This window comes from Podarcis liolepis (assembly GCF_965112155.1).
Source record: "Podarcis liolepis genome assembly, chromosome: 2".
NCBI lineage: Eukaryota > Metazoa > Chordata > Lepidosauria > Squamata > Lacertidae > Podarcis > Podarcis liolepis.
Genome location: NC_139555.1, coordinates 51,510,914 through 51,537,084, shown reverse-complemented (window position 1 = coordinate 51,537,084; position 26,171 = coordinate 51,510,914). Strand labels below are relative to the sequence as shown.

Here is a 26,171-nt window from a genome sequence, read left to right as displayed (position 1 = left end):
CTCTAAATGGTTACTTCTGGTTCTGTTGGGCTGTGACTCTTCCCTTACTGAGACCAGCAGAGGCACTTCATTTTCCTTTAGAGGCCCTGATGCATTTTGTCTGAACAGTATAAATGTTTGTCAGTAGTTCATGGTTTGTTTTATTAATTCTAAGAGGGAACAGCTGAACTCTCACGTCCCAGAGGTGCAACAGCTGTGTGTTATTGCCTAATAACCTTCATCTCAAAATTGGCAGTTTTCTCAAGAAACGCCTTTCCTTTGGGCACTTATCTTTAGACTCATTAATGCATGAATATGTTTCAGAAACAGTCTTATTGTATTAAGTGTACTAAAACTGACTAAAATCTAAAACAACCAGCCAATGTGTGGTGCTCTGTCTTTTGACTATTAGCCTTGCACTTGCCTATTCATGAATGTGGAGCTAGAACAAAACATGGCATGGTTCTACTTAGGTATGCAGACCAGCTGTAGAAACATGAACAATCCCCTCTAAAGTTAATCAGACTTCCAGCATGCCACAGTCTGACGCAAGCAAAAGTAACGGGGTTGCCATACCTAAATGACACTATATGAGGTTGGGCCAAATTGACCCAAAGGTCTTTACATCTGCTGGCTTTTTCTCCCATTGTGGCGCCAGTAGTTTGGCCATGTTGACTTGGAAATAAGTCCTGTTAACTCAGTGGGACTAAGAAACAGAGGTTTACATGCTGAGTAGCTCTGATGGAAGAGGGTTGGCAGAAGATGACTTAACCATCCCTCCTATCTTCTGCAGGCCCCTGCAAAACTGCTCATAGAAGGTTCCTCCACCTGATTTTTAGTTGTATCCCCCTTTCCATTACCACCACACACGCCACAGACCACTCCATTCAGGAAGACCCTTAAATCCTCAAAAGAGGCTTTTCAGCGGGAGGAATTGATGGGAAATCCCCATTTTATGCCAACCTCCTTCTGGCTGTGCTTCTTAGGATCCAATCCAGGTTATAAATCAGTAGGTATTGGCAATATTTAATAGGAACATGACAGGAAAATGTTTGCACCCAGCCAAGAAATGAAAATTAGAACTCATTGAGCATCATTTAAATTGCTTAAATTTTTAAACTTCATTTGTTATTAAAAATAACATTTGAGTGGAAGTCATATAATGTTTCCCAGAAAGATTATTAATCAGTAAAGAGGAAATATGGCAGCATGCTATTTTCACACGAGAACTTCATAGTTGAACTGAGATTTTAACCACGGGATTCAGGTCTAGAGCATATGACTCTTCAACGTCTATAATATTTCGTATGTAGCAGAAATACGTCAAAGATTTTACCCTTCCGTTGGGGATACTGAAATGATAGACAAAGGTTTTTTGTTTTTGTTTTTAAGAAGCAAGACATTGTGACACATAAGCGGATCAGTGGTAACCAGCAGAGCCAAAGATGGGGTGTAGAGCTGTGTTCCCATTTCTTGCCCACTGATTCTTGCCCTTTCAATGGGGCTTGTCCAGGTGACATTTGTGACACAATGGGGGTGTATTTCCACAACCTCTAAATGTCCTTGGGGGGGGGGGGGGAATAGGCACTGCTTGCATCCACCCACAGAACTCTAGTCTGCCCTCTTCCCCCTGCTGCTCCTTTCAATTAAGCTTTAATGAGGCCAGGGTTCTAGTGTAAGACGAGCCACCTTTTTTCCCTTTGGCAAAGTAGGCATTCCTAATAGGAGTTTTGTAAGAGAGCCATTTCAGCGAATAGCTTTCTTTAGCAAAGGCGCAACTTGTGCTTGAAACTTCAGCAGCTTTTGTGTTTTTTTTGTTTGCTTGCTTTTTCGGGTGACAAAGGATGATTGTTTTTACGTCAAAAGGACGGCTGTCCGTCCCTGCATTCTGGAATAACGTTAGTTAATTTTGAGCTCGATTAAAGTGAAGTATTTCCCCCCACCGTCTCCTATAAGAACACACAAAAAAAAACCCCTGCTGGATTTGAGGCCTAACTAATTTGGCATTCTGTTCCCACAGTAGCCAGTCAGATGCCTCTGGGAAGCCCAAAATGGGACTTGAGCGGCATGTAATGCCTTAAGAGAAAATCTAATGAAAATGATTTACAGGTGGTACATGACACCAGTCAAGCTTGCAAAAATTTACTATTTGCCCGACAATAAATGTTGGAAATGTAATGAGACTGAAGGTACATTCTTTCACCTTTGGTGGACATGCCCAAGGATTAAGACATTCTGGGAGATGATTTATAACGAAATGAAAAAGATATTTAAATATACTTTTTTGAATAAACCAGAGGCCTTTCTCCTGGGCATGGTCGGCCAAATGGTGCCAAAGAAGGATAGAATTTTCTTTATGTATGCAACAACAGCAGCAAGAATACTCATGGCGAAGTACTGGAAGACACAAGATTTACCCACCCGGGAAGAATGGCAGATGAAGTTGATGGACTATATGGAAATGGCGGAAATGACTGGCAGAATCCGAGACCAGGGAGAAGAATCGGTGGAAGAAGACTGGAAAAAGTTTAAAGACTACTTACAGAAATACTGTAAAATTAATGAATGTTAGAAAAATGTTGGAATGAAGTTATATGGCTTTAGTAGAAATGTTATAAGGAATTAAGTATAAATAGATTAATAGAGTATTAAAGGGAAAAATAAGGTTAGAATGTCTTAAGATAATTATAGGATAGAAAACAGGAAGATGGAAAGGAATTGCTGAAACAATTAATAGAAGTGGAATACAAAAAGGGAGGTGTGAGGAGGTCGTGGAAATTAGTGAAAGAAAGATAAGATATTGAAATTGGACTGTGTTTTAAATGGTTTTTGTTTTGTTTTGTTAGTTGTATGTGTTAGTGTTTTGTAGTGTTTTTTGTACTGTATTGTATTGTATGTTTTTTGTTTTGTTTTTTTGTAGTGTTGTGTTTAATTTGTTGGAAAATTAATAAATATTATTTTAAAAAAACAAAAAAAACCCAACAAAATGGGACTTGAGCACAGTAGCCCTGTCCTGCTGTTTGCCCCCCGGCTGCTGGTATTCAACTTCTTCTCTTCTTCTTTGGTGATCACTTGTAGCTGAGTAAGATTGTCTTCCATGAACACGGTCTTAACAGTGAGTCTGTAAGTGACTGTGGAGGCCAATTCTGGATCCACACGTCCTTCCACAGTGGGAGTTTCTGGGTGGGAGTTGATCATGGTGAGGGTTTGCCAAACGTGCCTTCCTCTTAGCACGCATACTGTGGTATAGTGATCATGTTCAGTAGCCACTGATAGCTTTATCCTCCAGAAATCTTTTTCCATTTTGTACAAATAGAGGTCTGAAAAGGAGTTACCGTACTTTTGCATTATGCCCTGAAGACTGAAAAGCTGAGCTTATTTAGATGCAAGATAAAGGATTCTAAAACTGCAATCCTTTTGCACCCTTACATGAAAGAAAACTCCATTCAACACAGCGGGGCTTACGTCCAAACAAATACGTATAGGATTTTGCTGCAAAAGAACTATTGCACCCAACAAGTCTATTTATAGTGGGAGGAATTCCACTTTGCATTATGCCAAACATTCCAACAACACAAATATTTCAGCTTGCTGGATGGAATGACCCCCCCCTCCTGCTGTGTGTTGTTCTGCAGGGGGTTATCCTGACCCACCCCAGCTAATTTTGGGGGGTGCAGGGGAGGAGAGAAGGGAAATCCCTTTTGTGCAGGGCTTAAGAATTGAGAAGAATTGCTTAAGATTATTCCACATTTTGAACTATTCCCATGTATGCTACTAGCAAATTCAAGAGCAATAAGTTCAACAGGAGAAGCTGTATCACTCTGTTGCAATAAATCCCAAAGAGTCTCAGTATAGGAAGAGAAATTATGGGTGAATTTGAGTTATAAGCTTTTGTGAACTAGAGCCCACTTGTATTTATTTGCCTTTGAAGTGTCACAAGACTTTGTTGTTGGGGAGGAAGAGCTGTAGTTTTGTGTGTGTTTTGCTCCATATACTTGACAGAGCTGAGGCTTCACTCATTTAATCCTTGTCCTAGATCAGCTTTCCAAATTGCATTTCAGTAGTTCTGGTTTGTATGGCAACAAAGACACCACTATTCCATTCTTGAATAATGTATGCACATTATAATTTGCCATATGGTGAGATGCAAGACATCCTGGAGAAGGAGCACTTTTGGTCCATTTGACAGGGCAAGGATAGCTGTGTTACAAGTCTGTTGCAGCAAAATTCTTGTGGTACTCACAAAGCTTATTATGGCATAAGCTTTCATCTGAAGCATCTGGTGAAGTGGGCTCTAGTCCATGAAAGCTTATGGCACAATACAATTTGTTAGCCTTCAAGGTGCAACAAGACTTTATGTTCTTGTTCTCAATGCATCCTCTTTTTCTGTTTCTTGCAGCATGTGTAACCATATGGTACTATTTCTTAATTCTTCATGTGGGTGCCATAAATGGACATAGTGATTTGGCGTAAATAATAATACTTATTTCTTCTTCTTAGCTTTTGCAGAGAGGCCCAGCTGAATTGTATACTGAATTGCATTTGCTAAACTCCATTTGATCTCTGCCTGAAATCCTATGACCCATGGACGTTTTCTAGGGAAAGAATCCTCTTCTGAACTATAGATATGACAAATATGATATGTTGTTGAGATATTAATCTTTTGCTGTATTTTATTGCTTGAATTTTGTGATTGCCTTTGTTAGTTCTTGTGAGAGCCTTTTTGGACAAAAGGTGGCAGAGAAATAAACTAACATAACAAGTAGGAAAGCTATGTATCTCCCCGTCCCCTCGCCAGATTAACTATAAACAGTCACTGTTCTACTCCCCCCCTTTCTCTTCTGCTCTGGATTTCATGGATTTCATCTTTGAGAAGTGCAGTTGAATTATATACAGTCCTGATAGCTGTTAAAAAGAAAATAATTGAAGGCCACTCATTATTTACCTTTCTCACTCAATGCATTCCTTCCAAAGCATTTTTCTCCTTTATGCCAGAGCCTTGTTTAAACTGTGTGTAAATAAAAAGTGAAGCACCAGATTGCAATCCAGCAGCATACTGGGGGCAGGGATTTTGAAAGCAGCTGCTTCCTAGAAGCCACAGTTTCTTGCTCACTCTGAGATTTGTGGCTGTCTCGGAAAAGACCAGAAGCCCTGAATGCATGGCCCTTGTTAAGTCTGCTGCTAACTGGGTTGCCATCTTGCTTACGTGTATTGAAACATCCCTGTGATTTCTCATTCCCCACCCCAATTTTTCTGTAGCACAATGGTGGTTAATAAACACTATTTCGTAGTACAATCCTATCAGGGCTGGCAAAGTGAGGCCTTGGGCCCATCCTACCACAAATTAGCCCCCAACCCAAGTGTTGTGGAGGTTGCTATCCCTTTACTAGGGTGATTCAGCTGTCAGTCCAGTTGTCTTCCATATGTAGAAGGAGGAAGGAGTTTCATCTTGCCCTTGACCTCAAGCAGCAAAATGCCTTAGGCCTGAACTCCATGCATTCTTACTCTGAACTAATTCTCGCTATGTTCAGAGGTAAAGGTCCATAGGATTTGCAGCCTCAACATCTCATTTACTTTGTGGTCGTTAACTTTGACCTTGCAGAATTTTCATGAAGTAGCTATTGCCCACTAAGGAGGAGCTGACCAATTGACCTGGCTTTCACAACACTGTGAGCTCCTGGAAAGGAATGTGCAGCTTCTTTTACTCCTTTTTAAAAAAAAACAACAAAAAACTTTGCTGTGTTAAACAAAGGTTTCGTTTACTGTGTTGCCTATGAGCCCCGAGCTTGCAATTAAGCTCTCTTCTTGCTAATCATGACCTTAAGCATGAGTTCCAGTTCAGATGACATGCTAAGCAAAATCATGACTTAGTTCAGCACAGTTCATCAGAAAGAAAAACAGACTGGGGAGAAGCAAAAGTGGCCTTGAGCAAACTTCAGGAGCTCCTACAGTCAATGCTGGTTTCCTCAGCCAAAATTCAGCACGTGTTATGGGAGCCAGCTCTTCACAAAAGGAGGCACGTTAACACAAAAACCCCTGAAAGCCTTATGGCCGTGGCAGCTTCTTCCCAGTATACTTTGAGAAATGTACCCTTGTTAGGGTGCTTGGAGTAGTCTGTTAGTGTTAGGAAGAGGGCAAGCAGGAAGCTAATAAATTCCCTGCAGGAATTTGTTGCATTTACACAACATTGTCATCGTTAATCACAGTACGCGAAGCACTTTGTATAAATGGTAAATATTAACCCATTTAACTGGTTGGAGACTAAGGGTGAGAGACAGTGACTTCACCAGATCTACATGGAGAATCCATAACCGCAGTAGAATTTAAACCCATCTCTTTCAGTTATTCGACATGGTGTTCAATGGCCATTTTGAATGCCAGACAAAACTGCCACCCATGCTGAGCTGCAGTTGCTTTGTTTTAAAGCCTTTCATTTTCCTTTTCTTTTTTGGTAATTATTTAGCAATTAGTCTTCTGGTGTAACACGGTGACCCTTTGTGCCTATAGGGGATGGGATGGATTTCCTGCCTCCCACAGACAACGATTCCACCCCTTACCTTGTTCCTGTTTATGTAGAAAACAACCAGCATGTGAATAGTGTTCAAGTTAGCACACCCTTTCCATGATCCCAATACATCTGGGTGATGGGACAAAGTGAAACATGTTGTTACCCAATATTTCTTTTGAGTTCAGTGTGGGGGCAGGGGAGAAAAGATAATTGCATCTAATTTAAAACCAGATATTCCGTAGATGCTCCTGCAAGCTTAGTGACATAAAATGTTACTGCTAATTATTACACTATACTGTTGTTTTGGTATTTGCACATGCAAAGGCACAAGTCTATCTGCTCATCTACCTTATAATGTTGCAGTGTTACTATGGCCTTCTGAAAAATATATTTAATATTCTGGGAAATGGAGGTTAGATGGAATTATATTTCTGTAACATTTTAGTTAGCTTTTATAATAGAAATGTAATGCAGAACTTGGGTATGATGCTAGCTGGTAAGAGAGAACTGGGGAGGAATCCTATAGTTTTAGTCATTCTGCGAGAAAGGAAGAATTGATAAGAGTTTATGTAAGGCAACAGGATTGTAGCATCAGCAGTTTGAGCTGAGGTCTGTCTTTTATTATGTGTTGTGCAATACGTTGACACATAATTTTTAGATGCTAATACAACTTTCATATTTAGCACTTAATATAATATATTTGGACATACTTCTGTTGTGGAATGCTGAAAACTGATACTAGAGCCAGTTTTTAGAAGATTGACAGTTTTTGGAATACTATTTTTTCCTTGATCTTTTGAGTTCAGACTATGGCAGTCTCTTGGGAAAGGCACAACATAACAGTGGCTAATGAACTGGGCGTCTGTTGTTTTGGAACACTTCTCATATGGAAAACTAGCAACCTACTCCTGCGCGTGCTTACTCAGAAGTCCCACCACGTTCAGTGGGGCTCACTCCCAAATAAGCCTTCATAGGCTTGCAGGCTAAATGTCAAATGGATAGTATAGTGTCCAAGCCTTTAAAACCCCACCTTGGAATAAAATCAGATTAAAATTGAGGGTGGTCAGGAAAATTGTGTGTTTCAAATTTATTCACTGTGGGTCACACCAGCCTCCATTAGTTGATTCTAGTGGTCCACAGTGCTGCAACATGTTTGCAGAGCATATTAATGAGTATAGTCTAGAAACTGACAGGCAGATTTAAATGTAGTGAGATTAATTGCCTGGCTTGGTGACAGCACATTTTTCTTTGGCTATGGCTTGAAGGTGTGACCCAGTGCTACCTCCTTTATTTTCATACTTCTGATTCCTTGCACATGGACGATATTTCAAAAAGCTTTACTGTTGAAGTAAATATAAGGGGAAAGGAACTTGGGTGTCAAATGACTATGATCAATTGCAGCAATCTGAACAGCTTCCAAGGCTTCCATCTATCTATCAGGCAGTAGCTTTTATACTATTTTGGGGGGAAGAGGGAATTGTAGCAGACTAAACGTGACTTAGACACTATGCCTTCTCCGTCCATCTTTTAACTCTCACCTACCAGATTCTAAAAACATGGTATTAAAGATGGAGGCCTCTTGACCCAAACTGAAGGCCACTTGATGCTCTCTTTTTTCAGAAACAAAGCAAAACACCTGACCTTACAAAGATTCATTAAAAAAACCCACAGAACCTAAACATAACCAATGTTATGTGATGCTCACAAATTGTTTGGATGTTACACAAAATGGCAGTCGAGGGTGCACAGTCCCTTCTTCCATCCATCCTATGTTGTTCCCAAAGCCATCTTAAGATTCTCTGGCGAGCTACTGCAGGCCATAGGAGGCTGAGATGAAAATTGGCCTGACTCATTGCAAAAGACCTTCTTATAGCTGTACAGGAAATACTTGTCAGCGGTTCTGGTTTAAATGCTGTTTAACTTGCAGATGAGAGAAGCAAAACCTTCAGTTAAATTAAAGAGCTACCTCCCAAGAGAACTTGAATCGTAGTACATATTGCTGAGGAAAAATGAAGCACAGGCTTGAAAGCTGTATTCTATAAACTCTCCTGTTAGCTGTATCTCTGATAGTTATAATGTACCGTTACAATATTATTTTGTGACTGACTAGCTTTGACGGCCAGTGAAAGTACGTAATCTAAAACCAAACATCAGCCGATAGTCGCATAAAAGTGGAATGTCATAATCACTATTGCTAGCTACACTTTACTTGTTAGTTTGGGGTAGCTTGTGAGGTGGAAGTGAGAGAGCTGGGAAGAGAAGTGGGGAAACAATAGGAACCAACAAATGCTGAAGGACAAGCAGTTTTTTATTCAAATTATTTATAGAAAAGTATTACTTGCTTAAGTGAGTGGCAGATGGACCAGCCTCTGTGCTTTGTGTTTCTAATATTCTGTTCATCAGAAGTTAGAGCTATTCTCTACTGCAGTGTCAATTTTGTTTGATAGACTCCAAAAGCTTTGTAGAGCAGGGGGTGACAACTTTTTTGAATTCGTGCACACATCTGATAATTTGTGGGAGAAAGCAGCACAAAACCTCTTGTAGGCACCACCACAAAATGGCTGCTGTGGGATCATGGTTAATAATGAAGGACAAGTAACTTGCCCGGGTAACAGAGTACAAGGCAGAGCTGGTGACCGAGCCCCTGAATTCATTATTTTGATAAGTCTGGTGCAGAAAGGAACCCCCTGGTGCTCATGACCCATGTCTTAGAGCTGCATCTCACCCCCACATTCTTTTTCTCTGATATGGGCAATGGGCGGGGAGGAATTGTTACCGTCCCTTATCAAGAATTATGTCACAGACTGATGGAACTTGTAGTCTAAAACATCTAGAGGGCCCCAGGTTGGGAGAGGCTGGTTTAAGGTTTAAATTAATTATAATTCATGGTTAAAAATAGAAATTATTCTATTTAAATTTAAAACAGAAATTATGAAATCTCATTGCAGCTGCACCAGAGGAGCAGAAGGAAAGGAGAAATATACAAGGTTAAGTCTTGCTTTTGTTTTTTCATGTAGCAGTAAACTGTGGTATAGCATTATGCCTGAAACAGCCCTATGTAAGCCCTTGAGAATAGACACTGCCAAGACTGTTTCTTAGACATCTGAAAATACTCATTTTATTATAAATAATCTGCATTACTCGAGGTGGGTGGGGAGCAGAAATGATTATCATAGAATATTTTATCTCTACCATTGCCTCTAATTTAGTGAGGATTTTTATCACTCATTGTTGAAAGAAGGTTTGCCTCATTATGAATTTTTGTTAGCAAACATGAGGGGCCTTTGAGACTAGCTCAATGAATCGGCTTTTCATTCTTTTTTGTGGTTTGTCTTGTGACACTATCATGGCTAAAGGATGCTCAGTTAACCAGGATGACATGGCCTTGCGGTTATTTTCCCTTTCAAGGTAACAGTTCTATTGTGTGCAGCTTTTTAATGATGTGGCTGAACTCTGGCTTTGTAGAAGCGCTTGCATTTCAGAGAATGTAGTCATTTTATTTTTAGAGAAACTGCCCTGCTCAAAGATCCATTGCACTAAGGATATGTCATGGGATAGATGATTAAGTTGCTTTTCGGGGTGGGGATCAAGTCACAAGCTAAAGTCATGAAATTTTCTCTGGAAACAACAGTTTACTGTTTCAGCTATTCTAAAGTAGCTGCGAGATGAATCTACAAGAAGGAAATGGGCTCCTTTGTCTTTCCAAGCCAGATTGATAATGATTTAGTAACAATATTAGTCCTAATTACAAGTTTTTCAAGTGACAATAACGAGTTGTTGTAGGATGGGAATAGCAGAAAGATTGTGTGTAATAGGAATTTTGGTGCAGTTTCTGTGAACTTTATGCTGTTTGTAAAGTTTCATTTCCTACCCCCGCCCCCCACTTCATTCCTTGGCCTAGATTCTATGGAATTCACTTTCTCTGGGAATGTAGCTCATACCCATTTGGTAATGAAACTCTGCTTTTTCTTCTAGGGTTCCTTCCAGACAGCTGGCTATGAGAAAAATACAGTGGCTTGTCTGATTGAAGACATCCCTTGCCCCCTCAAAACAACTAAACCATACATTTCACATATTGCAGTACTGTATAGATCAGGGTTCAAAATGCGAAAACAAAACTGTTCCCTGTTTGCTATATTGGGCAGTTGAAGTCTCTCTCTTTTAGAAGCAGCAGCAGCAGCAGCACACACAGAGGAAATGCTTGCATTTGAATCTGTGGCTGTTCTAACACTGCCTAGTCTATTTCCTATTCAGAAGTCCTTTTGAAGTGTTTTAGAGCTTTCTGAATAGGGAGGAGGTCGGTCAAAAATTCAGCCACCACCCAGCTCTCACAATGGATTCACATCATTTGAACAATAGGATCTCAAAATAAAATGATTACTTATAGGATGCATTCATTGAAAGCTCTCTCTCTCTCTCTCTCTCTCTCTCCCCCCCCCCCCCAGTTTCAGTAACATCCATACAGTTGAGTGTACATAAAATAATGACAGGTTCTATCCCTTGTTTCCCAGATAAGAATTAAGTAAGTAAAACATATTTGTTGTTCTGCATTTTTAATGACATTTTTAAATTTGGATGATTTAAGGAACTATTATTCCACCTTAGAAAAAGTTTCAGCTACGTTTGTGTGTTCATTCTCTCTGAATATTAGAGCATACAAGCTCCACACTTGGAAGTCTGTCTTCATAGCTATGGGCTAAAAACTGGCCTTTTAAAAGTGTGAAAGCTGAAGCTTTTGTAATACATCCAATATCAAGATCTCTTCCTTTTCTTTGCGTCTTCGCAACTGGGACATGTACACCTACTGATGTATTGTGACTAGACAGGGCTGAAGTGCAGCATCTAAAACATCTCCCTGAACACAACAGGAGAAGGAATAAACATTTTTCTTGCAATAATCTATCATTCCCTTTAGGCCCATCTTAAATGCCTTGAACACCATCTTTTCAACAACCCAATTTGTTCCCCTTTATCTTTAGTCCTCCATTGTTTTGATGCCTGCTAGATTCCAGTAACCCAGAGTTGGGACAAATTCTGATTCGTCATCAGGTATCTTGGGTTTCATCCTATAAAAGGGCTGTGCTTTCAGAGGCAAGGGATGTGCTGCTCCAAGCTGTGAGCTACTAACTTATTTTGCTCTGAATAATCATAGCATAGCATTTCCTGTGTCTGGAATTCTGCTACATTGCCTTTTTCCACAGTTGCATCTTTGTTGTGGGACAAGAATGAACAATTAGGAGCAGCTTTGTAACACATTTTAAGTAGTGCTTATCTACACATATACTGTTTGCCCTAACACTGTCTCCAATGTTAAGAGGGTTTTTGTTTGTTTTTGCTTTACCTTTCTGTGTTTCTGATACTATATCATTAAGGGCTTATCTTCACAGGTTTGCATTTCTGAGTTTAAACTAGAGCAGTTGCTTGCTACCAAAGTGGGAGCCTTCAGTTCTCAATTCTTCTTGTTTAGATTGGCCAAAAGCTCTCACCTGCACTTCAAAGGTTCATGCAGGTGCATTGTGCATGGGACAAAATACTAATGTGGTGGTGTTTGTGTCACAGGGAAGAGGGGACCATTGCAGGAGATACTGTTGACAACACTGTTTTTCAGAATGACTCTGTAATGAAAACCTTACTCATTAAAACTTCTCACTCTCATATATTCTGACTTTATTAAAACCTTCACAGCATATTCACAAAGGGACTATGGGTTTCCTCTTGAAACACAATTTTTAAATGCCCAGGAGAGGACAAAGTTGAATGAAAAAGCATTAAGCAATAATTGATTTGTGAGAGCAAGCTCTGAGACTTGTTGCTATGGCTCTCTGGCGTACTTGTCTCATGTCCTTTAGAGATTTTAGTACAATTGCTCCTGCTTTCCATCTGTGCAAATGAAACCAGGTGGCCTGCCTCAGGGCTTTAAGTGGCCATTAGCTGATTAGGATTTAGGTTATGGCTCTATTGGCTTAGGGAAAGTATTACTGTGGCTATAACTTAAGAAAAACATGGTTTGATTTTTAATTGTGTTTTGAGATTGTTTAATCTGGTGCCTCTATTCTTGTGGACTCATTGTGGTGAGAGAAAAAGTATTTTCTACATTCAATATAGTTGGGTTCTCCCCCACCCCCATTTCTTTGGAGGTACCAAGTCCTCCTACATCTTGAAAGAGGCTGGATGTAGTGTCCTTGTCTCAGATAGTGGTACTGAAAACCACCACCACCACATTTTCCTGTAGTGTGTGGTTCTTTTATTGTCCGGTACTATCTGTTCTGTGGGCATTTTGAGCGGTTCTCCTCTCTGCTGGCTTCTACTTGTGAGATGTTATAGTCTGCATTATGTAGGTCAATTCAAGATGAGTTATTAGGTAGCGGTACTGCCTTGATGTAAGTCACTGGGCTAGGTTATCTTCTGGCCTTTTCAGCCATATGAGTCATTGAAGCCAAATAGTCTTTCGTTCTTCCAGTGCACGTTTTAGGAGAAGTGTGTCCTGTATAAACATGTCTTTTAATTTCAGCATTTCCTCCAGTTTGGATCATTGCCATTACCCTCCAGAGACACCAAATAAGCCGCCGGAGTGTTCAAGAGATGAACATTCTGTGGTTGCAATGCTGATATGTCTGGCTGAGAAGAAAGACACAAGATGTACAAGATGATGCAAACTGTAGTGTGTTTGTGTGTGTCTTGGGGAATCTTTATTGGTTTAAGCACTGTTCACAATAAGAGTTTTGTTCTAAAACGGAATTTTAAAGGCTTCAGCGAGGCTAGTACAATGTACATTAAAGAAAAGTGTTTGTGTGTCCTTCCATTTACAAAGCCAAACAATACCGGAAATAACTGGTGTTGGGTTTTTTTGTTTTTTTAAAAAAATGCATGTTGAAAAGAATACCAAACCCATGATATAAGGATGTATTATAGTTTTTTTAAAAAAATCAACTGAAATCCCCATGAGATTGACAGCTAAGAGATTTTCTAAAATTAGCAGTGAGGGATACACTGTGGGCCCCAATTCCATTCCAGTCAGGTTTCTCCAAATCCTCATGTGTCTGGATTAAATCACTAAATTAAATTAAAAGATATATAAATAAGTGTGATTTAAACTGTGTGAGGGGCTGAAGTATGAGTGGGGAATGACTTGGATTGTTTGCAAACTAGTCTTCTGAAAAAAGCTAAAAATATAATTACTGCAACAGATGTGTTCCTGTTTACCAATACAGCTACCACTGCCACCAGTTTCTCCAACCTCAGGATGGTGAGATTATGTGAGCTGAGACATCTCACATTCCATTTTGAATAGTCCATATTCTCCTTTCATTTCCTATGAGCTGCTTCTTCAATTTCACATTCTCTATTTCTATCAGCCGCACCACAGATTGACCAATCAACGTAAAATAGTTGAGGTAGTTACAGCCAATAACATGCTCACTTATCATATGGCAATTTATGACAATATTTTACCACTGTCATTTTGGGGTGTACATGTACGCCATTGGTCCACCATTCACAGATTGACAAGGCTGGTTATTGCTATAGATATTTCCCCATACACTGGCCAAAACACTTTCATGATCAGAAGTATCTGGAAATAGGTTATGATTACTTATGTACCAATTGAAGCTATCCTTTGCTGTGGACTTCAGAATGGTAGAGAATGAGGCACCCACTGGAATGAGAATGTGTTGTCAGACTAGGTTGATGTCTGGTGCATGGAAAATGCTTTTTGCCACTCTTTCCTCTGCATCTCTTGTGGAAGATGCTGGTTTTACGCTTGCAAAATATCTTGTCAAAAATGATGCTTGCTATGGGGCAACTATATTTACAGTGCTCTTTCATTGTCCCAATCCCACTAAAGAAAAAGTGCTGTATGTTTTAAAAGGGTAACTGACAGGTGTCCGTTCTAGTAAAGGATAACATGACCCATTCATTTCCTTCAGGATAATTCCCTATTGTATAATCGCAACATGCTTTCCTGTTTGTTTTGCTTTTTAAATAACCCCTGGCCTAAACTTCCTGTTCATCAGCTTGGAATGATGGTAGCATTTTGGCTATACAACTGCTTTTCCATCTTTTGAAATTACTCATCGAACTCTTAAAATTCTCTGGATTTATCCAATGCATAATTTCCTGCTTGGCAGGGGGTTGGACTCGATGGCCCTTGTGGTCTCTTCCAACTCTATGATTCTATGATTCTATAATAAAATTCCTATCTATCTATCTATCTATCTATCTATCTATGTATCTATCTATCTATCTATGTATCTATCTATCTATCTATCTATCTATCTATCTATCTAATTTCTTGGCTTGATATTCTTCTCTGTACATTCAAGGAATGGGATAGGGATTATACAAAATTTAGATGCCTGTGTATATGTGTGTGTGTGTGTGTGTGTGTGTATGTAAACACACACACTTTTTATACCTTAAGATCATAAACTATGTGAAGGTGTGCTGAAGAATGTGTTTGAAGATAGTGAAACAGTTTGTTGCTGTACAACAGGATGTACAGTAAGCAGGCAGCTTATGCAGGGAAATTGTGCCTAAAGCCAAATTACGCATAGTCAAAATCTATTGAGCTCAGTGGTAAGTGGGATTGTCAAAGTCATTTCCCCCAGAACCTCACACCCTTTCTCCACCCTTTTAATTTTTATTTATTTATTTTGCCAGCACATAAAGCTGAATGTGCAAAAGTTAAATGCAGATACGTTGTGGGCTTGCTGTATTTATTGAAATATTCCTCTCTCCACCACTCCTTATGGCAGCCATTCCTGGACAAGGCAGTTGAGTTATGGTCTGACTGTGGCCATTGCCATCTATATACTTAGTCAACTAAGAAGAATGAAACAATGACAATTTTAGAGGAAAGGACACCCTTTAAAAACTCAATAAGCAGATACTAAGAGTGGTTTTCTTGGCAGTCAGTGCCAATATATCTAGATCAGATTGTGCAGAAACTGCGCTATTGTACTGAATATAAGTAGATGGAGAGTTTTCCCGTTCACAAGGCAAGTTGTACAGTGTATTGTATAGGCCAATAGTGATAAGTGGGAGCAGTTTGCCGCTTAATCACAAAAGTGTATGTATCACAGGCCTTAATGCATTTGTGCCTGGCGGTCTTTGATTCTGTTCTCTGGCCTTATCGTGCTCTTATTGAAGGTGGCGATAAAGCTTCCGCTATTGGTGTAAACAACGCTGCCCTGAATGCCTGAGAACGTTTGCCCCTTTGGGCCTATCTATAACTCGCTATTTATTATGTGTACTGCTATTATGTGCCTCTCCATTCTTTCCGTATCTCTCCATTCTTAAGATAAGTGTAATGAAAAGAAATATCTTAAGAGTTCAGTTTCTGTTTCTAGTTCTCATATAAAGATAAACTTGTTTGCATGTGCTATTCCATGTAACTCCTGAAATGCCTTATGTTTCCCACCTCTTCATGGCTGCCACGTACTTAGGTGTTACTGTAACAGAAGTGATGCTCCCAGGACGCTCTGGCCAGAAACACTATATTTTCACCTTCAGCAAGTTGCTAGTCTCTCAGTTCTTCCAGCTGAATCTCTTGCACCAGAGAGTGGTTCGTGGCCCATGTGGTTCATTTGAGAAGTGCAAGTACTTCCCTCCCAGTTATTTATTTAGATTTGCTAGTCATCTTGGTTCTCTCCTTTTGGAAATTTTTTCTTAAAACATATCTGTCATCCTTTGGCAGGATGTGTACATTACAAACAGGCTTGTATAACCTCCTGAGAGGCACTGCTGCTGCTAAGGATTTGGCCCGCTAAATATATCATTCAAGAGGTATTGTTGCCAGCTTTGTTCCTTTATCATTATTATTATACTGGCACGTTTTCTAAACCCTTTGCAAGCTTGTACTGCAGACATTGGGAGGTGAGAATGCTTAGCTCCATACCATAAAAACCTCCATCTGCTGATTTCTGCAGATAAAAAGCAGGGAAGCAGGGCAGTCTGTTTTTTTCTGGTCAGGCAGTCCTAAGGGGGAGGTAAAAAAAACAAAATCTCACCAAAACTGACAGGATGCCTGTCTTGCTGCCCTGTCCTGTGCATGTTTACTTGTACATAAACACCACTAAACACAGTGTTTGCAGGCTGGAATGGGTTGGATTGCATTCTTGAGCTCCTTCCATAGAAAGGTCTGTAGAGACGGAGAGACCCTGTTAAATGCTTTCAGAATCTGCAACTATTAGGCTGCATTCATACCAAACATTTAAAGCACTATGATACACTTCAAACAGCCTTGGCTTCCCAAGAATTCTGGGAGCTGTAGTTTGTTAGGAGACCCCTCTTCCCGACAGCTACAATTCCTAGAGTTCATGTGAAGAGGGATTGATTGTTTAACCACTCTGGAAAATGGCAGCTCTGTGAATTCCCAGGATTATTTGGAGGAAGCCATGACTGCTTAAAGCGGTATCATAGCACTTTAAATGTATGGTGTGGACGTGGCTTAGGAGAGCAACACCTGACTGGACTTTTTCTAAATTCACTTTTATACAATCAAAAGAGCCTGTCTGGGTGTTGGGAGGGAAATAATGGGAGAGAATCGGCAGGAATCAATTCTGAAGTAGAGTTCTTCTGGACTGTTTAGTGTGTGGCTGCTGAGGTCAGCTAATACTTTTTGGTATGCATTTTAATTACTGTTAAGTAAAAGAAGTAAGTCACAAATGTTAGGAATGTGTTGTTTGTTTTTAAGGAGAGGTGTTTCCATTATTTGAAACAATTGTCACTTGCACAATATCAATTCAAAAATATTGAAGCTCCTGCTGTGAAGGTATTTTAAAATATATTTAAACAAATCCCTATTCCTCCCAAGTATAAAGTGCCAAGCAGGACCTTTGTGCAGTTTTGTTTTCCAGCTATGTTAATATTTCGGCATGTGGCTACTGGTAATTACAATAAAACTGTTTTGACATTTGTGTTTGGGTTTTATTAGGGTGGAAGCTTTAATCTTGTCTCACTGAGCTATTTTGTGTGTGTGTGCCGTTCATTAAAAATAAGGGAAATGATTACTGAATATTTACCATGACACTGTTCCTGCCATTAGGGGAAGTCATAGGACAGACTTACAAAAACAGTTTCATTAGGAGCCAATTTCCCCCACCTCCGCCCTAGGACTGCTTCAGTTAGCTTTGGGGGTTTCTGATGGCCCTATTTTATCTTGTAGTTCAGTGTGTACATATAAAGATTGGGTAAGGGAAAATGCATGCTGTTTATGCTAAAACACAAGGCTATAAATTATGATACCCCAAATGGATTTTCAGAATTTAAGCCATCAGCAGCTAACATTTGAAGCAACATACAATTGAAAACTAGTTCTTAAGAGCTACAAAGCATGTTGTGGATACTAAGCAGGCCAAAGATAGCACTTAGAGCTCAGAACCAGGGGCCTTTTAGGGATGGTTAAATGCTTGGTTGCCTGGGTGGTCCAACAGTTGATTGCAGATTAGTTACTAACTTGGTGACTCACTTTCTCTTTTTAAATGATGGGCAGGTCATCTTGGAGGTGTTCAGTGCCACTAAGATAAATCTGCCACCTCCTTTTGTTGATATGCTATCATTGTTCCAAACATACAATCTACCTGTCTGCTTCTGAGTTCATAGGTAGAAGAGGGCACTGTTGCTTCAAGTCACTTCCAACAGGACATGTATTGGGGACCAAGAAGAGGCAGAAGGGTGGCAGCAAGTAATATTACCACATATCGGCAGCTTCTCTTTATGTCAGTCTTCCTCTCTGCTCTCACGTAGCACACATAGGCTGCCTGGGGTACAGGGCTCCAGACTGGCTGCTTTCTCTGTCTTCTGGGATGCCTACTTAACAATTGCCCCAAGTTTTAGATCAGGGGTCAGCAAACTTTTTCAGGGGGGCCGGACTATATTTTGAAAATAATAATAATGAATGAATTCCTATGCCCCACAAATAACCCAGAGATGCATTTTAAATAAAAGGACACATTCTACTCATGTAAAAACAGGCTGATTCCCAGACCGTCCATGGGCTGGATTTAGAAGGCAATTGGGCCAGCTCTGGCTCCCGGACCTTAGTTTGCCTACCCATGTTTTAGATTGTAGAAGCAGTTGTTGAGCAAATCTGTTTATGTCAGCAATGAGATTGTCTAGTTGGTTCCTCTTTTGGCCCCAAATAGTAGCAGTGTGACTACTGCAGTTTGGATCTCCCCACCTCAACCTAGTGTGCTAAGGTTTTCTTTGTTTGCGTTTCTGTTGAGGTGTCAGTTGTGTCTAGCAATGTATTCATTTAAAAACTGGTTCTAGCTGAACACTGGCTGAGAGACAGAATTTTTCTCCACTGGAAAAATGTCATTCTTACTAGGATTACAAGAACAGGGAGCAGAGGAACTTTGTCCAAATAAGGAGTGCATTTGTATCTGATTAGTCTGTTAAAATCTAGCCTAGAATCTGCACATATCAGTAGCTGGGGTTGGGGGGTGGGGGAAGCAGTTTTCTTAGCATTGCAACCTAAATTAGCAAATTCCTAACAATGCCTCTTCTTCCTGTTTTTTTTCTTTTATTATTATCTGCAGACACCAGTCAACAGGCTCGCTCTGTATCCCACAGGCCTTATTACACACTGCCTAACAGTAGCCATGAGAGGCGGTCTGTCCTCACCATTACTGAACCTCCGCGATTCCATTTCCAGGCCAAAGGAAAAAACATACGCCTGGATGCCCATTCCCGCAAAGCCACTCGGAGGAACAGTTTCTGCAACGGCGTCACTTTCACCAACCGGCCCATCCACCTCTACGAGAAAGTGCGTCTCAAGCTGGTGTCCGTCCACCATGGGTGGAGCGGGGCCCTGCGCTTTGGCTTCACCACTCACGACCCATCGCAGATGAGCGCCGACGACATACCAAAATACGCCTGCCCAGACCTGGTGACACGGCCAGGCTTCTGGGCCAAAGCCCTGCCAGAGAGGTTTGCACTAAGAGACAACATCTTGGCGTTCTGGGTCGACCGCCATGGGAGAGTTTTCTATAGCGTTAATGACGAAGAGCCAATTCTGTTTCACTGTGGCGTCAAAGTCTCTGGGCCTCTCTGGGCACTGATAGATGTCTATGGAATCACGCATGAAGTGCAAATACTAGGTAGGTGTATATGGTCTGTTTTTAAAAAAATCTTCTTCTGCATAGACCCTTTTGTCATATCCCCCTTCTCTCAGAACAAGCTGTGTGAGGGAGGTAGTGGTGCTTATGTTGTAAAGTGTAAAGCCCAGATACTAAGCTTGCATTTTCATTTTCATCCAGTCACTGTTACTGGGACTCGGGTTCAAATCCCTACTTAGGTATGAAGCTCACGGTCTCTCTGCCAAGCCTACCTCAAAGGCTTGCTGTGAGGATAATAACGGAGAAGGAAAGAACCAGGTGTGCCACCATGAGCTCTTGGAGGAAAGGTGGAATGTAAATGTAATAAATAAATGAAATAAGCAAGCCCCTGCTTGCAAATGTGAAATCTTCAGGTGGGCATTCTGCTCCCTCGTGGTTAAATTCGATTGCACCATGGGGCAGATAAGCTGGCAACAGATATCCCCCCCCCCAATTACAGTTGCCTAAATTAATATGCCAGCACTTCAGAAATTTGAAACCAATGCCAGAAACTGCTCATAGCATTTCTATTGGTAGCCTGTTCCTATTGCATAAGCTTGCTTGATAAAACTGCAGGTGTGTTTGTTGCACTGGTGCCCTTGGTGTGAGATAGCTTTTAACTTTTGGATCTGTGAGCCCCACAACCAAGGAGACCAACCAAGCCAATGACCTGAGGCCTCTTCCCCTTGCACTGGCTCCACAGATTGCCAGCTGTGTGTACCATGCAGTGCCATGACTCATCCTCCCTCTCCAGCTCAGGCTTTATAACCATTATCTCCTGTGACGGCCACTTAGAGCCTCTCATGTGGCATTCCTGCCCTATCGGGGTTTTTTAGAAAGCACAGCACCTTGACACAAGAGAAACGCCAGCTTCTCTGCTTATCAGAGGACTCCAGCGAGGGCAGCAATGTCGTAATTCTCTTTCCAAGAGTTTGGAAGCTTTTCCAAAGCATTGGGTTTTTCCTCTTCTTGAATCTATTCCGTCCAGGCAAGAGATTCCTCGCTCTTGATTTATCACCTTGTCCTGTAGAGTTCAGGTGATGGCTTGTCTTCAGTTGTCGTACCTAGAAGTACAGCTCAATGAGCCATGATTGTGGACTTATTTTTGTCCTTATAGACAAGCCTGATAGTATGTGTTTACAAAGCACTAGGGATCTTGGATGCTGCCTGTGATGTAATCTGCTGCCTCCAGTGTTCTCAGAACATGAGCACTAATACATGCATCTGGTGTACTCCAGGGTTATCTGAATAAAGCTGTCACAACCCCCTCCCCCCCTTTTTGGTATTGGTTTACTGCACATATCTGCAGCTCTACAGTTGACTTCAAAGGACAGATTTGGCATTCCTGTCATCTTAATTGTGGACATGATTGTTAAAGATAACGTAGCTTCAGCAATAATGACATAATGAATGCATTAATGGAAAATAGTTCAAATCATTCTTAAGTAGGCACGGTTTAAACTGGGGTGCTTAAAATTTTGAAAACCACCACCACAACCTTTCCCAACCTCCCCAAATTCTTAAACTCCCTTTCCATGTCCTTCCACACCCCAAACAAGGGACACTTTTTCGGCTTAAAATTAAACAAACACCTAGGAATAGTATGTTATTAGCCATTGCCCCTTTTACCTAGTTTTAAGTGCCTTGCCAAAAGGCTATTGAAATTTATTCTCTGCCTTGCATGTGGGTATTTATGCCATACCAAGACCTAGCATGCTTCTGAAAATTGTCTTTGCATTTTCACTTGAGTTTGCCTGTGCCCTACTAAGCCTTGTCAGAAAGCTATGGTCTGTGGTGTGCTAGATCCTGCATTATGACCCTGGGTAGAGTTGAAGGGGCACAGCTCCTAGGAAGTGAATTATACAATGGCTAGCTTGTCAGTGGAGGCAGCAGGTAGAAACCAGGCCATTTCTCTCTCCCCCTGTAGTCTGTAGAACTATAGTTTACAATGTGCTATAGCACTTACTGGCCACAGTCAATTAATTTGGACTGTGTGCCAAAAGCCCATTAAAATAAATGAGCATAACAGCACTTAACTCTTGCTGAATTTTGATCAGAGCCTTCAAAAGTGCTTGGCCGCCTCTTTCCCTTCAGAGCATCCATATGAAATAGATCACTGTTATTACCATTTTACAGTTCACTATTATTACCATTTTACAGGTAGAAATGTAAGAGAAAGTGAGGGCCAAGTTGGATCACTTTTGTAGTGTCAGTAATTGGGGAGTGGCTGGAAGACGGGAACAGAGGGTGTCCCAAATATAGAACTGTAGATGCTTCACAAAGCAGGATGCACAATTCATTATATCAACTCTTAACATTGTAGATGTGAAGCTTTTATGACTTAAGCAATTAGAGAAAGCCACTCCTTTGAAATATTGAACTGGCTACTTGAGATCCTGGGGAGGAAGGCAGGCTTTACTTTAACACCCCCTCCCAGATTCCTTCTGTCAAGAAAAGCTATGTGGCTAATCAAAATTGAAAGCTGTTTATACGTTTGATACGTTTGATTTTTCCACATATTGCATTGATAGTCAACTTTAAGCACTTCAGATAAATTTTCAATACATTTCCACTTTTAAGGAGGCTAAAATGCATGCAAATGCAGCAGAGCTATGTGTAACTTAAAATCAAGTTTAACAGTGTAAACCTGTGTACGTTTGCCCAGAAGTAAATCCCACTTAATTCAGTGTGTTTTATTCCTAAGTAAGCACGCACAGTACTGCAGCCTTAAGCTGCCATCCACAAGTCATGCCATGATTTCAGCATGAATTACTGTCCAGGTAGTGGCCCCCAGATTATAGATCTAAGACTTTGGGAAAATAATCTTATGATGATTCTTCCTTTTAGAAATCTGAATGTCCTGAATCAAAATTTGCCGAAGTATCTTGCCCTTTGCTTTCCTCATACCCATTCTTTTTCTCATTATCAACTCTCAATAACTATACAGGGGAATGGTTCATATGGAGTGATGTGCTTCTAGTTTTATGCTTTGGGGCTAGAAATGTTTGTGGTTTTTATGTTTTTTTGTTTAGATTGGGCGCTATCAGATGGGATGTTGTGCTGGGAGAGAGTTTGTCGCTTGTTCACATAGCCTGTCAGTAACAAATAGTCTAGTATGCTTTGAAACATTTTTTTAAAGGTCACTACTGCTATTTTAGCATGTAAGTACATTACACACAATTTATTATTAATGGTCTAAAGTGATTAAATGCATTCGCTTTCCAGTCTCTCTTACATGAATTAAATTGGCAAGGACGGGGTGGGGGTGCGGAGGTATGAGAGAGATGAGACGAGGAAGGAATATTTATTCTCTCAAGTAGGTAGTGTAGTTTGTAGAATCTGCTTTTCTGCAATTGAGTGAGGCAGTGAACAGAAACAGGTCTCTTTTTGTGAGCACCAAATGCAAGTCTGAAAGGAAGAGAGGCCCCTGCATTGGGCAACCAGCTTGTAGTGCGGTGTTCCATTGGACAGCGCTCCCATAGAAGAGCAAATATTGGTGGTGCTTTGTTTGATGGAAGAATTCCTATCTAGCTTGAAAATTCTGTGTTTCCAGATAGATTTTTCTTTCTTAATGTTCCTTTTGCCCACTTTAATTGGAAACACAATTGGACTAGGAAAAGTATCGTATTTGATGTTTTAAGTATGATGGAGGAGTGGCCAAAAAGCAACGATCAAGCCAGGGTAGGCTGCCATTTTCAGCTTGCCTCTCATACAGCTTTTCCTTGTCATTGCCTCACAGACAGCATGTTTGCCGAGACGATGACCTCCACCCGTCTCAGCAACGCACGACTCAGCACTTGCCTTCCACAGAGCAGCCACGACTCAGCCAACTTCAACAACAACGAACTGGAGAACAACCAGGTGGTGGCCAAAATTGCTAATCTGAACTTGAGCCGTATGCCTGTGCTGCCGACAGATAACCACACCATCCCTTGCTGTCCAAGCAGGCGGCAGCTTGCCCAAGTGGTGCCTGCCTTTCTCGATACAGATCTGCGTTTCCACCCTACTCGTGGGCCCGACATTAACTTTTCTCAGGACCGGATGTCTGCCTGCACCAACTGGCAAGAGAGCAATAGGACTTTGGTGTTTTCCGACCGGCCTTTGCACATTGGCGAAAGCCTCTTTGTGGAAGTTGGACACCTGGGGCTGCCGTACTATGGAGCCCTCACGTTTGGCATCACTTCTTGTGATCCTGGTACTTTACGAACAAATGAGCTCCCGGCGGATCCAGACTTCCTTCTGGATCGCAAGGAATACTGGGTGGTTTGCCGAGGTTTCCCAGTCCTCAACAATGGGGACATCCTCAGCTTTGTGGTCTTGCCAAATGGAGAAGTGCACCATGGAATAAACGGGATCAACCGTGGGATGCTGATGTGCGTTGATACCTCGCAGTCACTGTGGGTATTTTTCACGATCCATGGTGTAATCAATCAACTCAAAATATTAGGTAAGTGCAGCTCAGAAATATGGGTGTAGTGTAGTGTAAAGCTGAGATTTCTTTACAGCTTTGGAGAGGCATTACATTCTCCCTGGCTTCAGTGGGCTGTTGCCTCTCTCTGTGGCATTTTATAGGCCAACTAAACCCTTGTTGCCACCAGCTGTGCCTTGCATTGGCATTGCTGAAGCATGATCTTATATTTGGGGAGATGGTCAAAACCAGATGACTCTGCTGCTTGTCTGGCAACTTGCATGTACTTTTTCATAAACTGAAGCTGGTAAATGTGCATACTGTTCTACAGTGGTACCTCGAGTTACAAACACCTCAGGTTACAAACGCTTCAGGTTACAAACTCTGCTAACCTGCTAGAGTTCCTCGAGTTGCGAACTTTGCCCCAGGATGAGAACGGAAATCGTGTGCCAGTGGCGCAGCAGCAGCAAGAGGCCCCATTAGCGAAAGCACGCCTCTAGCTATGAACAGTTTCAGGTTAAGAACGGACCTGTGCAATGAATTAAGTTTGTAACTAGATGTACCATTGTATACTGTTTCTACAAGCCTATGTGATCCATGCGATGGAGCAGAGAGGGCTCTCGATCACATCTGACTAGAACACTCAGGTAGGCCCTGGTGTATGGCTCAATGTTACGCCAGTGCTGTAAGCAGCTTCAGTGGCCCTAGCACAGTTGCAAAGATGAGACTGCCCTCTTGTACCACCACCAGGCCCCTTTTTGGTCACATACCAGCCTATGGGCCGTTTTGCCAATATAGAGGTCTGATCACTACTTGAGTTTTATATTCCTGGCTGAAAACTAGCATTGCTTTGGAATAGGGCTGATTGTACTCCCATAATTCAGAACATCAGAATTGCCTTGCACAATCAGCCCAAGATTCCTCTGCTCCAGCATTCTCTTGCCAAAAAGCAGCCGAGCAGGGCATGAGGATTATGGCTACATTCCACTCTCACTTTGTTCTCAGCTTCTGGTCTGGATACACATACCACTTCTGAGCAGGGAAGTTCCATTTAGCTATCCTGACTTCGTAGGCATCACTCTCCGTTGGCTGCACCCTTTTGGCTAGGTGGGGGTAGGCTGTATTTTAGTAACGTGACATCTTTCTTGGGGTCCTAATTTCCTGTTTGCAAGGTCCTTTGTAAGTGGAATTCACAGGACCCTCTTTTCCTTTTCTTCAGATTGGTGATGCCTGCAAACCCTGCTTTGGGCCAAACCACATACCCCACATGTATGATGTCAGGTGTAGGGGCAGGTGGGTGTGGCTTGGTCAAAACAGCCTCATGGGCCCATGTTCTAGACAGTCTCCACCACTGGTCTTCAACCTCCTGGTTGGATCTTGCCAGTAAGATTTTTGCCCCTGAATTGGGCAAACATCTGAATTGGGTGGGAATAGAGTGAGCTTTAACAAGGCAGTTAAGGCAAGCTTGGAACCAGAGGAAGCTCATTTTCTTTAAACAAATCAACCTGCTAATAAGTATTACAAAATACCAAGTTCCCAATTACACAGGAAGTCTGTTGTGGAGATGAAATGGATGGTGTTGTCCCAGGGTAGACTCAGTTCCGCACTGCTTGCCTGAGAGATTCCTGCCCCACCTCTGAAGCTGACGGAACCTGTTATTTTGTATTTTCAGGCACTGTGCAGTCCAGCCCTGTGACAGTCTCTCCCTCAGGATCCCCTGGAGGCTCCCAATATGACAGTGACTCAGATATGGCTTTCAGCGTGAACAGGTCTTCTTCCGCTTCTGAGTCATCCCTAGGTAAGGGACCCTTTCGCTTTGTGCCTCCTGCACTCTTGTTGCTTGAATACACACATTTCACCCTGCCCAAAAGTTATGAGCCAGACCTTACAAGCTGAGTCTTGCTTTGCCTGAATGAGGCATGTCGTAACTTGCGCAGTGTGTGCCGAACTTCCTCTTTCTTCCTGTGACAGAGGAGCGTCCAGATTTCCTAAAGCTGCTGTTGGGGTTGTGTTAGACTTTAATGCAAGCAGATGGAAACCCTGAGAGTAACAAATGAGGTGACACCTGTTGCTGTCAGTAGGAAATATCTGTTATATCTTCCTCCCTGAGGGATGGCTCAGTCGGTAGAGCATGGGACTATTAAACTCAGTGTTGTGGGTTTGAGCCCCACATAGG

General features: G+C 41.5%; 1 protein-coding gene across 9 annotated transcripts in view; it reads left to right on the top strand.

The window, feature by feature from the left end:
* NEURL1B (neuralized E3 ubiquitin protein ligase 1B) overlaps nucleotides 1-26,171 on the top strand; it is a 184,520-nt gene that overhangs the window by 151,663 nt on the left and 6,686 nt on the right. For 5 of the 9 annotated variants that reach the window (XR_014520985.1, XR_014520986.1, XR_014520987.1 and 2 more), the window contains exons 2-4: nucleotides 19,030-19,590; nucleotides 23,327-24,034; nucleotides 25,668-25,793. Coding sequence is in view for 4 of the 9 variants with exons in the window: in XM_083483731.1 (XP_083339857.1) it covers nucleotides 19,030-19,590; nucleotides 23,327-24,034; nucleotides 25,668-25,793 (1,395 nt within the window). In the remaining 5 variants the exon portion in view is untranslated. Of the gene's footprint in view, nucleotides 1-9,046; nucleotides 9,096-9,435; nucleotides 9,475-19,029; nucleotides 19,591-23,326; nucleotides 24,035-25,667; nucleotides 25,794-26,171 lie in introns of those variants that run through there. The other 4 variants (XR_014520988.1, XR_014520989.1, XM_083483733.1 and 1 more) reach the window with 2 other exon arrangements.